At 37.2% G+C, this 15,577-nt stretch overlaps 1 protein-coding gene across 2 annotated transcripts in view; it reads left to right on the top strand.

The window, feature by feature from the left end:
* The first annotated feature begins 214 nt into the window (after positions 1 to 214).
* LOC110020492 (GTPase HflX) overlaps positions 215 to 15,577 on the top strand; it is a 61,927-nt gene continuing 46,564 nt past the window's right edge. The window contains exons 1-4 of one of the 2 annotated variants that reach the window (XM_020718615.1): positions 215 to 765; positions 1,494 to 1,636; positions 5,196 to 5,312; positions 7,099 to 7,213. In XM_020718615.1, the coding sequence (XP_020574274.1) occupies positions 382 to 765; positions 1,494 to 1,636; positions 5,196 to 5,312; positions 7,099 to 7,213 (759 nt within the window). In that variant the 5' untranslated portion in view covers positions 215 to 381. The remainder of the gene's footprint in view (positions 766 to 1,493; positions 1,637 to 5,195; positions 5,313 to 7,098; positions 7,214 to 15,577) is intronic. The other variant, XM_020718614.1, reaches the window with a different exon arrangement.

A 15,577-nucleotide genomic window follows, 5' to 3' on the forward strand; every position in this document is an offset into this window, starting at 1 on the left:
TAAAAATACCGCCGCACATTTAAGCTGCCCCAAACGGGCCCTAAACGTATATTATAGTTAGGAATATCATATCATTATAGCACTGGGCTCATAAAAACAATGTCAGAGCTAAGGTGGAGCTATACTTTTTCATTCAAATCAACTTCACTCAATAATACATTTTGATACCTTCGGAAAAAAAATGAATGATTTTTGGTAAAAAGAAAAAAATCACATTTATTCTTTGTATTATCGTATCTCTTCATCAGGAGGCTACAGGCGGTTTCCTCGTCTTCACTGCGGCAGCTTGGCGAAGCAGGCGGCGAGAAGGTGCCCTCTTCTTTCCCACAGTTGCAATATTCAGTGAATCTGAAAAGAAAAGCAAGCTTTTGAAGCATCAACATGAACGGAGCTTGCCCTTTGTTTTCTGCGATTTACCCAACAAAGACCCCTCCTTTCATTCTTCATCGACCAGCAAAACCCTACTCCATCCACTCCTTCACTGGGGTCAAGTTGCCACAGGCTGGAGCATTTCCTTTGGCGATGCCCTGGAGAGTTGGAAGCCTAAATGAAGTCATGGAGGTGGAAATTGAAACCGAGAATGCCGTGAATGTGGGGGAAGTTGATGGATTACCAGATTTGGAGAGGAAATTGGATGGGGAGGTACTGGAAGGGAGGATGGAGGCTTTAGAATCTAATGGAGAGTATTTTGGTAAGAAAAAGAAGAAAGGTGGTGATTCGGAGGCCAACAACTACGATAGATTCAAGATGAATAACGGCAGAGAGGTGGGAAATTCGTACTTTTTTTCTCGAATTTAATCTGTTTTTTCTTCTAAAGTAGTCAGAGGGCGTGTGATCACTATTATCATAGAATTGTACAATGGAGAATCCGACGTACCCTGACGAACTTTGTGAACAAAACTAGTCCATGAAATGATTTCTTTCCTTTGTCTCTTCGGGTTTTGCTAGATGGGAGTGTATCTTCTTTCCCTAATGGTAGCGTTGCAATTTCATTTTGGGATGGGATATGTGTGAATTAAGTTAGAGATGATTCCCTCTTGTTGAAAAGATTTTAGATGATTGCCAGTCAAATTCGGAGGAGATCAACTCTGAGTGGCAGATTAGGTAAGCAGAACGTCAAGAATCTCCTTTAACCTTGGCAGGAAATAAGAAAGTAAAGCAAACTTGGGCATAATCCTTTGAACCAGGTGCTTAGGTGCATTCAACAATCTCGGTGCAATGCCTTATTGATGCCAGTTGTTTTTTCATAGATTGATTTTTCTCCTCTTTTTTGTGATCATAACATTAAACCTAATCAAAACTTGCTTTCTTCGGTATCCAATTAGATTGCTTTATAAATTTTGTATGCTATTTTACATGAAACATATAGAAAAGAATTTAGTAAATCCTTGAGGAGTTTTATTTTTTGTAGCAGAAGTTGTGTATTAGCAATGTTCTCTCAAATAAATGTTTTAGACCTCATGCTGTACCAAACATGTTGTTATTTCTTTCAGGTGTTTGAGGAAAAAGCATACTTAGTTGGTGTTGAATCTAAAGGTACTGAAGCTGATAACTTTGGGATTAATGAATCACTTAAGGAGCTTGCAAAATTAGCAGATACTGCTGGTCTTTTGGTTGTGGGTACGACACATCAAAAGTAAGATGGTACTCTTTTTTTTTTCTAACTAGTTAATTGACTTTATCATTTTTCTTTTTTAGGTTTACAATTTACATCCCTGTGATTATTTATCTGTTCTTTATTCACCATCTTATCCCTTTCCCTTTAAAAAGTAGGTCTTTTTAGTTAATGATGGATGCTCTTCAATTTCAATTGCTTTCATAGGATAACTAATGAGGACTATCTATATCTATTCCCATTATAAAATATTTGCAAAATTGATGATCCTATGCCAATTATTATCTATTTATTAAAATATGTTTTAATTTTTATGGTCCAATAAATTTCCATATTAGTAACTTTAGAACCCTTCTTTGGATATCCGATTAAAATACCACTTTAGATATATCTTTGGTGCACTATTTAGTTTAATCATTCTTAAAGAAAATTATAATTAAAACTATGTAATCTATTAATATAGGAATTTGCAAATTCAAATTTATTTGCTTTGTGGCATTACATTAGGATAAGTTTGATTTGTGTATTAATGAAAAATTTTACTTAATTAATTGTTGATTTATTCGATTGGCTGAAGTTAGAAAACATGTTTTGTGAAATTGTGAATTATTAGATTATATCATTTGATTGAATATAATTAGAAATTATTATTGATTTTTTAAAATACATCGTAAATCCTTTATTTATGATGATTTAATTTGTATGAATGATTTGATTGGAAATGAAAATATCATGCTTTTTATTTGCAAGCAATCGGATGAGCTCTTAGAATGATATGCCATCAACGAATATAGGCAAACTTATTTGGTTAGGGCCAATTGGTTGCTAGAAGTTTTTTGAAAAATGGTTTAAATGATCTGGTTGCTGACCTTACCATGCAATGACACAACTCAGCTGTTGTTGCATATTGGATAGTAACAAGCTTCCATGCTTTAACTTTTAGTTATTGGATAATGACAAATACTGTTGGATAGCAATTAGCATCCAAGCCTCATTGAGAGTAGAGATAATGTCAAGTGAAATTTATGCAAATTTGGCGCAACTTGAGCTAAACATTTTGATTCCAAGTTTCCAACTCAACTCAAGCTCTTTTAAAAATTTATTTTATGCAAAATAACTTGATTTCAAGTTAGCTAAATATTGATTTTGAGTTGAATTAAAATCAATACATAATTAATTATGTAAATAATGTAATATAAGTTATACATATTTTGTATCATACACAATATGCAATATTGAAAGTCTTATTTCTGGTTAAATATCCAATCAAGTCTGTTCAAGGCTACATCTCAAAATTGAATTGAGTTGATTTTCAGTTTATTCAAAATTTGACCAAACTTTGAATGATTTTGAGTTTCAATTTTTTTTAATCTTTATTATGAGTTGTTAGATAACGACAATCATCAATATTACTCTATGAGATAGTAGATATTCGGTGCACTTAACTCTAACTAAGAGCTACACAATTTTGTGTTGTGGTGGGTGTCTATGGCTTAATGAATAGCGGCAACTTCCCAAATTTGATCGCGAGCTACCAAATAAAGGCAAATTTTATAGCATTAGTTGGGATTTATTGGCTTCAACATATAACATACAACTCCAAACGTGATTTTCCCATGGAGCAAGTCTTCTAGTTAGATAATTTTTTCGGCCTTCACACCTTATAATATTTATTGTTCAAGGGGCAAGCATAAAAAACACGCTGAGGAGAAGAAATATTTCAGAGACATTCTTTGATAATGTTGAATGGAGCCGATAAACGGTGCTCTACTAGTTGCGCCAAAGACTGGATATATGACTGATGTTGTGCGTTATATGTGGATTTTAGCCTAGTTTGGGATAGCCTAGTTTGGGATAGTATAGTCTGTTATATTGCTTATTTGGGCCAATCTTCTTCTTCCCATGCACATCACACGTTTGACAAAAAATTAGAATTAAAAGTTACATTGCATCTTAATGCTTGTGTAAACTTGCTGATTGATAACAGATTAATTTGAATTTTTTGCATTGATCAAAGTATCACCCTCTGAAACTATGTAAAGAATGATGAACATAAAAAAAGCTAACAAGTAGAATCATTTTCTTTTTCTTTGTATATGTTTAGTTGTTGCAATACAAACATCCATATACAATAAAGGCTTTGGCCTTATTTGACGCCTCGATACAGTTCCATTCCAATCTAGAGAACGCTGACAAATCAAATTACCTCTGTTTGGTACAATAGCGTCTCCGGAAGTTCTTCAAACGAAGCACCATCTTTTTTGCCATTTTCAAATCGCAACATCTCTATTGTGTCTGCCCATCGTACCACTCTGTTCTATTGTTTGCAGATAAATTTGTCTAAAATAGCCTTACACAAAGTTCTATTTGCAGATAAATTTGTCTAAAATAGCCTTACACAATTTCCATTCTCTGTGGTAATCTCATTGTTGTCACCGATCTACCTCCGTAGCTCAAGCTTCGGCAACATAATTGTTGATCGTTGGACTGACCTCCCCTTTCATCTCGATGACTCTGATGACTCTGTCTATGATCGTTCTCTCTATGACTCTGTCAGCCACGACCGCCCCCCCAACAACTTGAGGAAAATATCAAAACTTCAAAACCAAACCAGGTAAAGTTGGAGGAAACAAAAATATTAGAGCTTCAAAACCAAACTAACACTATAACATATTAGGAGATCTGGGTTTCGTCAATGACCATCAATATTTATTGTAGAGCAACAGAGGCTAAGGATTGGGGTAGGGAAGGCGAGGAGGCAGAGAGGGATTGACGAGCTTGACAAAAATAGGGATAAAGATCTTGAAGGAGAAACTGGGTGATTAGGGCTTTGTGGTTGGAGGAAGGGGCAGATACAAATAGGGATTTCTTCATTGTTGTTGGGAGGAAAATGAAGGAGCCGTTGACGGCAAGTGGGTCACGTCTGAATTGCTCAAAATGAAGGCATCAATGACGAGGCTTGTGGTGGATGTGAATGTGAGGATTGAGGAGGAGATGATGCATTAGATGATGAGAAGGATTTGAGTGGGGATTTTTGAGATGGTGGGGAGGCTGCAGCACATATGATAACAAACGAGGGATATTTTAATCTTTTGTGTTTGGAAAGTTACGATTAATAACGTATAAAAAATTTCTATTCAAATGGGTTATCACTTTTAATAGTTGGAACTTTATATCACTGTTTATGGTGAAGCAGCTTTTAAAAGGACCTTTTTTGAAAAATAAAGTTCTCTCAAACGAAGCCTTAACTAAGTATTTTACAAAGAAGGATCCTTGCAACAATCTTGAAGCTTGAAGTTGGTGTATTGAGTTCTTTATTATTCCCATATAAGACAATAATTGAAACGAACAAGAATGGCTAAGAGAGATAGTGGTTTTCTTGGCACTGAATTTATTTGATATTCCTTTTATATGATCTTTAATCACGATGAAAAAGTGTCCAAGCTAAATTTCGTGGATCATTCATTGAGAATGATTATGATTTCTCTCATACATTTAATACGCAAACTGATAGTTGAATCTGCTTCACAACTAATTTTGTCTAAAGCTTTTCTACTGATACCTTGTACTCTTTATTTAGGCTTGCGGCTCCAAATCCTAAGACATATATTGGATCTGGAAAGGTTGCTGAAATCAAGAGTGCAGTTCATGCCCTTGATGTTGAAACAGTGATTTTTGATGATGAATTGTCTGCTGGGTAGGCATCTATCTACACCTACTTTGTTTATATTACCATGCAATTATCATAGCTCTTTTTGGTTTTGGTGTATTATACAATGATACATAAAGAGGCCTTGCTTCTTATACAAAATTTCTAGAATTACTAAAGTTTGCTCCAGTGCTATATATACGTGAAGCTCACATTAATGTTCTTCTTTCTCTTTAGTAGCAGATTCCTCCGGGCTGTGAAAATCAACTACCATTGCCATATTTTTGCCTTTCAAATTGAAGAGCACGAAAATTGTAAATTGATGAGACTTTTACAAATTTTCTACTTGACTGCACTCGTCATTCTCTTTCTTAGTTGAACAGGCTAGTTTAAGGCATGATGGTTAATCTCCATCATCACCTCCCGCTTCCTGGAAATGATTTTATCTTGGCCCAACAAGTCTTGACTGACTTATGAATTTTATGTTATATGGTGCTTTCAGAATGAACATAGTTTCAATTTGAACAAATACAATGCATAATTGACATGTTGTGGATGGTAGTTTTATCTTCTATTGAATAAAAAACATGAGCTTCTGGGATTGAAAACAAATAGTGATAGCTTGGTAGTTGTTCATGTAAAGCATAATTCTATCCTAACTAAATAGTTCATTCATGTATCGTGTTAAATTATGGTTTTCCATGAGTTGCCCGATTGCTAATGAAATAAAGATATCCCAGCCACATGTATAAATTGACAATTTATTTTGCAGTTGTACTGATTTATTATGTAGAAACAATCACACATGCATCCACATGTGCATGGTCTTTTCAACCTCTTTTGATATGATCCAAGCTGCTTGAATATTGGCTGAAAAACAAATTTGATCCTAAATCAACCTCTTGTTTATGAACTTGCAGTCTTAATTATATCTAGGTTCTGACTGATACATGATCTTACCTATGAGCAATTTATGTTTGCTTTTCCCATTCAAGCCTTGAACTTAAATTGTGATGAGGCGCACTGCTGATCTCTTATGCAAACTGCAACATCTGCAATTCATTTTATGATAAGCGTCTGATTATTCTCCATTTTGCATACTTATCTTCAGCTAGAAAATTCCCATCTTTTAAATATATAGGATTCTAGCTCCAATATAAACCTAAATTTAATGCTTTTCCACTTTCAGAAGAATGAAAAGTTGGCCCTCAATTTTCTTCTCTTTGCTTGCTAAATTTGGAGTCTTAAAAGTTGAACATTCTTCAAAGCACCGTGGATATAATGAAATTTTCTTTCCATTATGTGCGTCTTTCCAGCTACTTCAACTTGTTTTGATCGAACTAATGCCCATGACTTTGACCTGCATCTAAACTTTTGTGCCTAAATCTGCTCGAATGCTTCTTTACCAGTTTGATGTTTGGAACAATAAAATTGGTTAGACATTCCCCGCACTCTAGTCTCCCTACTTTGAGATGAATACTCATGATTCACGCCTCAAAATTGAATCATTCTTGAGATCCTCTCAAACAGAAATAATCTGTAGGTAAAACTATATTACAGTATATTGTCAGATGTTTATTCATTTAATTGATGGAGATTTTTTCAAATGGTGCTGGTATTTTATTTGTTGTCATTGTGCTTCTATTAGTGCACAATGAAATGGTGCTATGCATCAGGATGGAATATTTTGTTGCTCATCAGACATTTTATTTAAGGATTTCAAGCTGAATCATACTTTCTGGGATCTATTCGTAGGAGTGATTGGAAGGTTTTGACATATTTTAAGTACTATCAATTTTTCTGTGGGGTAACAGTTTTAATTATATTATTACAGGCAATTGCGTAACTTGGAAAAGGCTTTTGGCGGAGAAACACGTGTTTGTGATAGGACTTCCCTCATTTTGGACATCTTTAGTCAGAGGGCTGCAACACACGAAGCAGCTTTACAGGCAGCTTTATTATTTCAATGATTTTGATCTTTGTTATACAACTTTTAAAATCTGAAATCTGGAGTTGATTGTACATGTCCATGCACAACTGCATTTAAATGGGGACGATTCATTTATCTCCTCACCATTACATATATATTTTTTTAGTGTCCATAATTTTTCATGGCCTTTTGGGATGTAATCAACATGCTTAGTACAATTCAGTCACAATGTACAATTTCATTATTCGTATTTCTTCCTTTCTAATACTAGTGTTACAATTACTTCGGAAAGTTCCATGTTACATTTATTATTGTTTAGTTTGCTAATTTAGTGATTTAAGATCATTTGATGTTACCATTGTAAGATCTCAAGATTTTTAAGTTTGGTGAATTAGAAAATTTAAATATTGAGGTGCCTTTTGTTGTTATTGATGCTGTTTTGTTAGGAATTCCACGGTTAAACAATCTCATATTGGAACACTCTTACAATGAGTGAATTTGAGAAGTGGCACCAATAGGATAAACCTATGGGGCCTAATAGACCAAAGCAAACAACATCTTGGTGATGAGATTTTGGGCAATGATAAATATTATCTGATTAATATGCCAATTAGAAGATGCAAACCAAGTGCCACATCTTGGTAGCCACCATTTAAACCCATTTAAGATGTCATAAGCGGAAGCCACCTCTCAATTTATAGCGACAATGACACAGTCGTCTGGGGCGCGGGGTGTGGGCGCCTAGGGCGCACTTGGACTGGTTCGGTCCAAGCCAGACCTCTAATGCGTGGAATTGCAGCCCAATTGGAGTGGGACCCACTCCTAATTACCTAGGACTATTTATTTATTTTCGTTGGTGTCTAGGGTTAGTTTCTTGCTGTGGTCTGTATCAGGACAGTCATTGGCATCTTCTTCTCCTTCTCCATTCTAGGGTTTTATCCAAGGGGTTTCGAATGGTGGTCCGACTTTTTTTCGGTCTTGAGGTGTTGTGTTTCCTCTCCTACCTTTCCCTCGATCTCTTCTACATTGTTCCCCTTCACCCTCATCACAGCCTCTCATCACCGCACCAGGAAAACAACCAAATTGCTATTTTTCCTCAGCCCCGCTGCCTTCCACCTAGTCCACACCTTTCAGCTTGCTGCCACCTGCCGCAACCACCCTTCCATCGCTCTCTTTGCTGCTCACCGCCTTGCCGTTGCTGCCTCCAGCTTCCCGTTACTGCCGCCCCTTTCAACGCCCCATTGCCACCACCTCGGAGGCCCAAACCTTTAGACGACCCCATCTTCACCCTAGATCCATCCTAGTTCTAGTGTTGTGTGTTGTTTTGTTGTAATTTCAGATTTCCGCATTGTTTTGTTGTAATTTCTAATTTAATTTCAGTAATAATATCTCTTTTTATTGAATGTTTGCTAAATTTCAATATCATTTTGTATCAGAGCCAGCCTAATCCTAGTTCCATTCTAGGGTTACCAAAATCCATTAATACCTAACCAAATAGAAAATCTTCCCCACCCTAAATCGACCCCCCCATAGACAAGGTCGGAAAGCTTTTTAGGAACTTATCATGGAAGAGATGCAATAGGAAATCCGACGACTTCAACAAAGGCCTGCTAAAATTGAGAGAGGGACCCATGGAGAGATCATCTTAGATCGTGTTAGCGAGATTCGAAGAGGAGCGAGTAAGAAAAATCTGAACCCCTTCCATAGGGACGATTCCAGTGAAGAAGAGGATAAGTCATGACACTTTGAGATTCAGTATCAACGGAGGCTGAGGGATGAGGTGACTTTTGTAGGACATGAAGACATAGGAGTAAAAGTATACTTGCTAGATTTCGATGGGAGAATGAATTCTGATGATTTTATTATGGTTTTAGATTGTTGAGAGGATATTTGAGTATAAGGAGGTGTCAACTGATAGGAGTGTGAAGCTTGTTGCTATAAAACTGAAGAAGAGTGCCTCTTTGTGATGGGATAATTTGAAGAGAGTGAGGCAGAGAGAAAGTAGGAATAAGATCACTACTTGGAGAAGATGAAGGAGATGCAAAGGAATTATGTATCCCTCACACTATTGTCAGGACATATTCTTGAAGCTCCACCACCTACAACAAAGAGAGTTTTTAATGGAGGAGTTCACAACAAAATTTGAGCAGCTAATGATGAAATGTGAGCTGAAAGAGCCAGAGGAACAAATTATAGCCAGTTATTTGGGAGGTATTAAGCTAACCATCAACAATATTGTCCAATTACAACCTTATTGGTCATTGGGTGATGTTCAAACACTGGTACTGAAGGTGGAGAGAGCATAAACAAAGCATACACCCACCTCCATTTAGACCACCAGCTACAAGTGGAGATATTAGCATGAGCACTTTTGGTGGATGTGTGAAAACTGATCAGGGGAATGACAAAGCTAATCAAAGCGGGAAAAAGCTTTAGAAGAGTGGCACACCCAACATAAGTCTAGCCAGGAAGTGCTTCAAGTGTCATGGATATGGACACATCACTTCCATTTGCCCTACTAGTAAAGTTGTTTCCTTTACCGAGCAGGGTGCAGTGGAGGAAGTGAGGGAGGGTGTAGTAGAAGAGCAGGGTGAGGAGTATATGCTCCATGGAGATGATGGTGAGATGTTGTTTGTGAGGAGGGCTTTGCAGGCGTAACTAACAAAGGATCACTATTGTTTGAGACATGACATCTATCACACCAGGTGTATTGTGAGTAGGAAAGTATGCGGCCTTATTATTGGCATAAGGAGTTGAGAGAATGTGATCTACTTTTATGGTGAACAAGTTGGATTTGGCTACTCAGAAGCATTCATAACCCTATTCTCTGACCTGATTGAAGAAAATGAATGAGATACACGTGGCTAAACAATATTTGGTAGAGCTCTTTATTGGAGACTAACTATAGGATCAGGTGTGGTGTAGTGTTGTGCTCATCTTGCCTGTCACATTATGCTGGGGAGACTGTGACAATTCATTCGCAGGAATTAACATGATGGGTTCCAGAACACCTACTCCTTCACGAAGGAGGTGAGACACATAATTGTTTTACCCATCAGGGATTCTGAGGAGCTGTCACTCACGTTGTAGAGATCATGATCCCACATTCCACCTTTCTACAGTCGGCTCGGGAGGCCCTAGTGGCAATGACCTTAGTCATCCTAGAGGGGTTTAAGGAGGGGACTAAAGCTAATAGAGATGATACAACTTTTGCTAGCCCACTTTTAGGATGTGATGACTGATATAAGCTTACCCGAGGGACTATCACCACTTAGAGACATTCTATATGCTATAGACTTGTCTGCTTGCAAATTGAGACCAGCTGAGTATGAGGAGTTGCAACAGTAGGTGCATGATCTTGTTGTTAGATGGTTGGGAAGGGAGGGCACCAGTCTATGTGATGTTCATACTTCGATGGTTTCTAAGAAGGATGGTTCATAGAGGATGTTTTTTGAAAGTCAAGCTATCAATAAGATCACCATTAATACATATTTCCTATACCTCGCCGAGATAATTTACTGGGTGAGTTGCATGGAGCTATCATCTTTTTCAAGATTGACATGTGCAGTAGATATTATCACAGATCAGGATGAGACCAGGAGGGAAATGGAAGACTGCTTAAAAGGCTAAAGATATTTTGCATGAGTGGACAGTCATGCCCTTTGGAATGTACAATGCACCAACACTTTTACGAGGCTGATGAATCATGTGTTTGAGGTTGTGTACTTTGATGACATATCAGTCTACAACAGATATGTGGAGGAACACTTGTAACATTAGAGGAGGGTCTTTGGGATTCTTCGGTCGAAGAAGCTTCATGGCAGCATATGTACGTCTTTTGAGTTATATTGTATCTGGTACAGACATTCAGGTGGATTCTATGAAAATAGAGGCTATTGTGAGTTGGCCACCACCATAGTCCTATAAAGCTGAGATAGTTTTTAGGGTTGGTATCCTTTTATAGGAGATTCACGAGGAGCTTTAAGACCATGACAACTCCTATGATAAAGCTCTTGAAAGGAGAGAAATTTCGGTGGATAGAGCTAACTTAGTTCAACTTTGATGTTTTGAAGAAGAAGGCGACTCAACCCCATTGTTAGCTCTACCATATTAAATCAGTTGTTTGAGGTGGAATGTGACACATCTAATGTGGGGATTACAACAATATTGAGCCAGGAGAGCACCCATAGCCTTATTCAGTGAGAAGTTGAGTGACTCTAGGAGGAAGTATTCGACATATTATAAGGATTTCTAAACTATTGCGAGAGCTCTTAATCTTTGGAGTCACTACTTATTGACTAACAAGTTTATTATATTCAAAGATCATGAGGCTCTGAGGTTTTGAATAGTCGAGCAAGCTGATGGACAAACATGCTCCATTGGTTGAGTTCTTGGCTTCATTTCAGTTTGTTCTCGAGCACAAGGCTGGGAGTTGGAATCAAGTAGTTGATGTTTTGAGCCATCGCCACTTATAGATCACCTCCATTGAATCCAAAGTTGTGGGATTTGAGGCGATGAAGGAGCTATAAGAGACAGATGAGAACTTCGGGGAGTTTAGGGATCAATGTCAGGAGAGGCCAACAAGACAGTACCATTGATTTGAGGGCTATCCGTTCCATCAAAAGAGGTTGTGTTCTTAGATGTTCATTGAGAGAATCCATCATATAATAGAGTCACAATGGGGGATTAGCAAGTCATTTTGGCAGAGACAAGACCCTCGCACTCATTAGAGAATACTTTTTCTAACCTAGATTGATGGGGGTGTAGAGAGGTATGTCAGGCAGTGTAGAGTTTGTCATGTGATAAAAACCAAGGAGCGGAATACAAGACTATACACGCTATTACCAGTACCAGAGGCTCCATGATTGGATGTTTGTATTGATTTTGTTGCGAGTCTTCTTAGGACATAGCTGAATAGGGTTTTGATGATGATAATAGTTGACAAGTTTTCTAAGATGACTCATTTTGTATCTTGCCACAGAATATTGGATGCATCACATATAGTGATGTAGTCGACTTATTTTTGCGGGAGGTAGTGACATTACATGGGAAACCTAGGACCATTACTTTTGACTGGGCCTGAGCCAATTTTGAAAGACTTTATGGGGATACTTGGTACTAAGCTTTAGTTTAACTCAGGAGCTCACTCACAATCAAATAGTTAAATTGAGGCGGTGAACAAAAGTTTCGAGAATCTCCTAAAGTGTTTTACAGGGAAGAATATCAAATAATAAATCTGATTCTAGCCCAAGTTGAATTTGCTTACAATAGGTCCGTGAGTGTTGACCTCATTTTTGTGAGGTCTTTTCTTCTCCTCCTTAGAGCCTAGGTTCTAGCTCTAGAGATTCCTATGGACCATCTTAGAAAACTAGAATTGAGACTCACCCTTCTAGAAATTCCAACCAACTCCTATTTTCCTTTGATGTCTAGCATCTTTGGCACAATACCATCGCCTTATGAACGAGCGGTTATGGGCTATGTTGCGTAGATTCAAAGAAAATGTTCCTGTGTATAAGCGAAACCCACTTACCCCACTTGAATTGGTACCACTTCTTAATACAGAGGTTAGTTTGGATGTTGAGGTTAAAGTGCAGGAGATTCAGAGGTTACATGAGGAGTTTGGGAATGAGATAATCAAACACAATCATAAGTATCAAGAGCAAGCTAATAAAACCAAGAAAAATGTGAATTTTCTGGATGGAGATCTAGTGTGGATTAGATTGAAGAAAAAGAGGTTTCCTTTGGGATCTTTTGGGAAACTCAAACCCAAAGTAGATGGACCTTTAAGGATCCCCAAGAAACTGAATGAAAAAGCCAGAAGTATTAACTTACCGGGAGTACAACATTTCCGCTACCTTCCACGTGGCCGACTTGAATCCATATTATGATGAGACAGAAGCTTCGACGAATGAGATTAAGGCTCCCCCAACCCTGGGAGATTGATGCGGGTGTCTGGGGCACGAGGCGCCAAGGACGCACTGGGACCGCTTCCATCCACGTTTCTGAGGGGTTGGAAGTGCAGCCCAATTGAAGTGGAACCCACTCATAGTTATCGAGGACTATTTATTTATTTTTGTTGGTGTTTAAGGTTAGTTTTTTATGTGATTTTTATCGGGACAACTGTCGACGTTGCATTCTCCCTTTTAGGGCTATCGTCAAGGGTTTTGAGTGGTGTTCCGATTGTATCTCAATTATGAGTTGGTGTGTATCCTCTTCTACCCTTCCCTCACTCTCTCCTACATCGTTCTCCCTTCACCTTGCCTCTTGTTGCCGCCTTAGGAAAACAACCACATCAGTCCCACTGCCTGCCGACTAGTCCACCCCTTCCAGCTTGTTGCCGCATCCCGGGACCACCCTCCCATCTCTGTTTTCCCTGTTCGCTGCCGCCACCCTCCTCATTACTGCTGCCCCTTCCAGCTTGCCATCTGACTCCCTTTTCTCCGCCCCGTAGGTCCAAACCTCTAGCCGACACCATCTCCACCCTAGTTCTAGTGTTGTGTATTATTTTGTTGCAATTTGAGATTTTCACATTGTTTTGTTGTAATTTCTCATTTGAATTTGGCAATAATATTTACTTTCCTTTGAATGTTTGTTAAAACCCAATAATAGACAATCTATGGATATTTATTTTTTAGGTGAATGATTATGTGTTATTTAAGTCTACTGATGAGGACAATAAATTCTTGGTGGAGATTATAAGATCTCCTAAGTATAATTAAGCGGAATTCCTAAACATCGAGGCACATTTTGTTTTAATTGTTGGAGTTTGTGGGCTTGCAGTGCTAAACATGCTTATGTTGAATAACATATAGGATTAGTTACTTTTCTGGGAAGCCATACACATAGAAATGGGTCTGGTTTATTGTTTGGCTTATGAGAATTTGAGTCTATTTGAATCAATTTGCTGACAATATTGCATTATTTCATACAAAGATGGGAAGAGCTCTTATTCGGAGAGTTGTAGTGGTAGAATTTCTTCAGAAAGGTTGAAGGGCCTATAAAGCATTCCTTTGGTTGCCATTGAATGTCTTTTTTTTTATCTACATCATTGAATCCCTTGAATGCTGATGACATCTCTATTTTGTCAAATGTCTGCGACACTTTTAGATGCTACCAGTAGAAATCTTGACAACAAAAGTAGAAACACTTAGTGAATTGCTTAAAGTTGAATTGTAGGAACAACATTAAAACTAGAGGAACGTGCATTGACTTATAGCTGCTTTATTAAATCGATTGTCACTAATGTGGGGCGAGGCATGTATGAATGCTTTAGGTTCGCGCTGACTATCAAAATAATAATATGCTTGCGAAAAGTTTATGTTGTAATAATATTCTCCACTTATCTGGGTTCCTGGTTCTCTATAGAGGCAAGCCCAATTTTATTGCTATGGTACGCCAATGAATACATGTAATACAAAGTTTGTGTGAAGGATAGGCAAATTAAATCATAAACCTTCATAAAAACTGCCAAGACCTTTGAATGAGCTCAATTGCTCAACACATAATGCTACAAAATAACATACATATTGTATGTTTGGGGAATGCATCAACTACATATCATCTAATGGTTGAATCATAAATAGATGGTGTATCACTAAATTATTTTGAATAAGATTTAATAGTTGCTTGTAGTTTGTAGATTCAATTATTGTTTCAATTTTAGATTTAGATTTTATGTTGTTTCATATCTAAAATTATCCATCAGAATATACATTAGATAATATCGGATGTTAATTTGTTTTTCTGTATTTGTCCTAATCATCATTAAAAGGGGTTCATTATTCCCAAATACATCATTTCTTTAATATTGTGATTTGGAAGTTCATCAGATTTTTCTAGAAAGCCATAAGTTTATTGAAGTAGGTTTGAAAGTCATACAAATTAATTTTTTTTATATTTGAGCAAATTCTAATGACACGTTGTCGGCCGTTTTATTGTTCAACTTTCGTAGTTTGGAAAGGTGATGATTTTGTGATTTTAGAAATAATTTAAATATAAATATAACCTTTTTAAAGAAGTAACTTTTTAATTTTTAAAATAAGTGAGACCAAACGAGTCTCACATTTTAAATAGCTTAGATGATTTAATACAATACTACAAGCAATACACTTATCCCGAAGAATAAATATATCACTTGTAATAGGGATTCAATCATCTAGACTAAACAATTTGTGACATCCGTTTTGATCTGCGAAATATTTTATAAAAAGGCCAACAAGTTCCCCTATCTAATATAAAAATTAGACAGGGTTTATTTTATCTGGGTTCCTGGTTCCCTATAGAGGCAAGCCCCTATAGTTAATTACATCTTAAATGATCGAAATCATTTAAGAAAACTCTCGATTAAGATCAAGTGATTTTGTTTTCAAGATTTCAAAGTTTA

This window comes from Phalaenopsis equestris, unplaced genomic scaffold, assembly GCF_001263595.1.
Source record: "Phalaenopsis equestris unplaced genomic scaffold, ASM126359v1 Scaffold000098, whole genome shotgun sequence".
Lineage (NCBI taxonomy): Eukaryota > Viridiplantae > Streptophyta > Magnoliopsida > Asparagales > Orchidaceae > Phalaenopsis > Phalaenopsis equestris.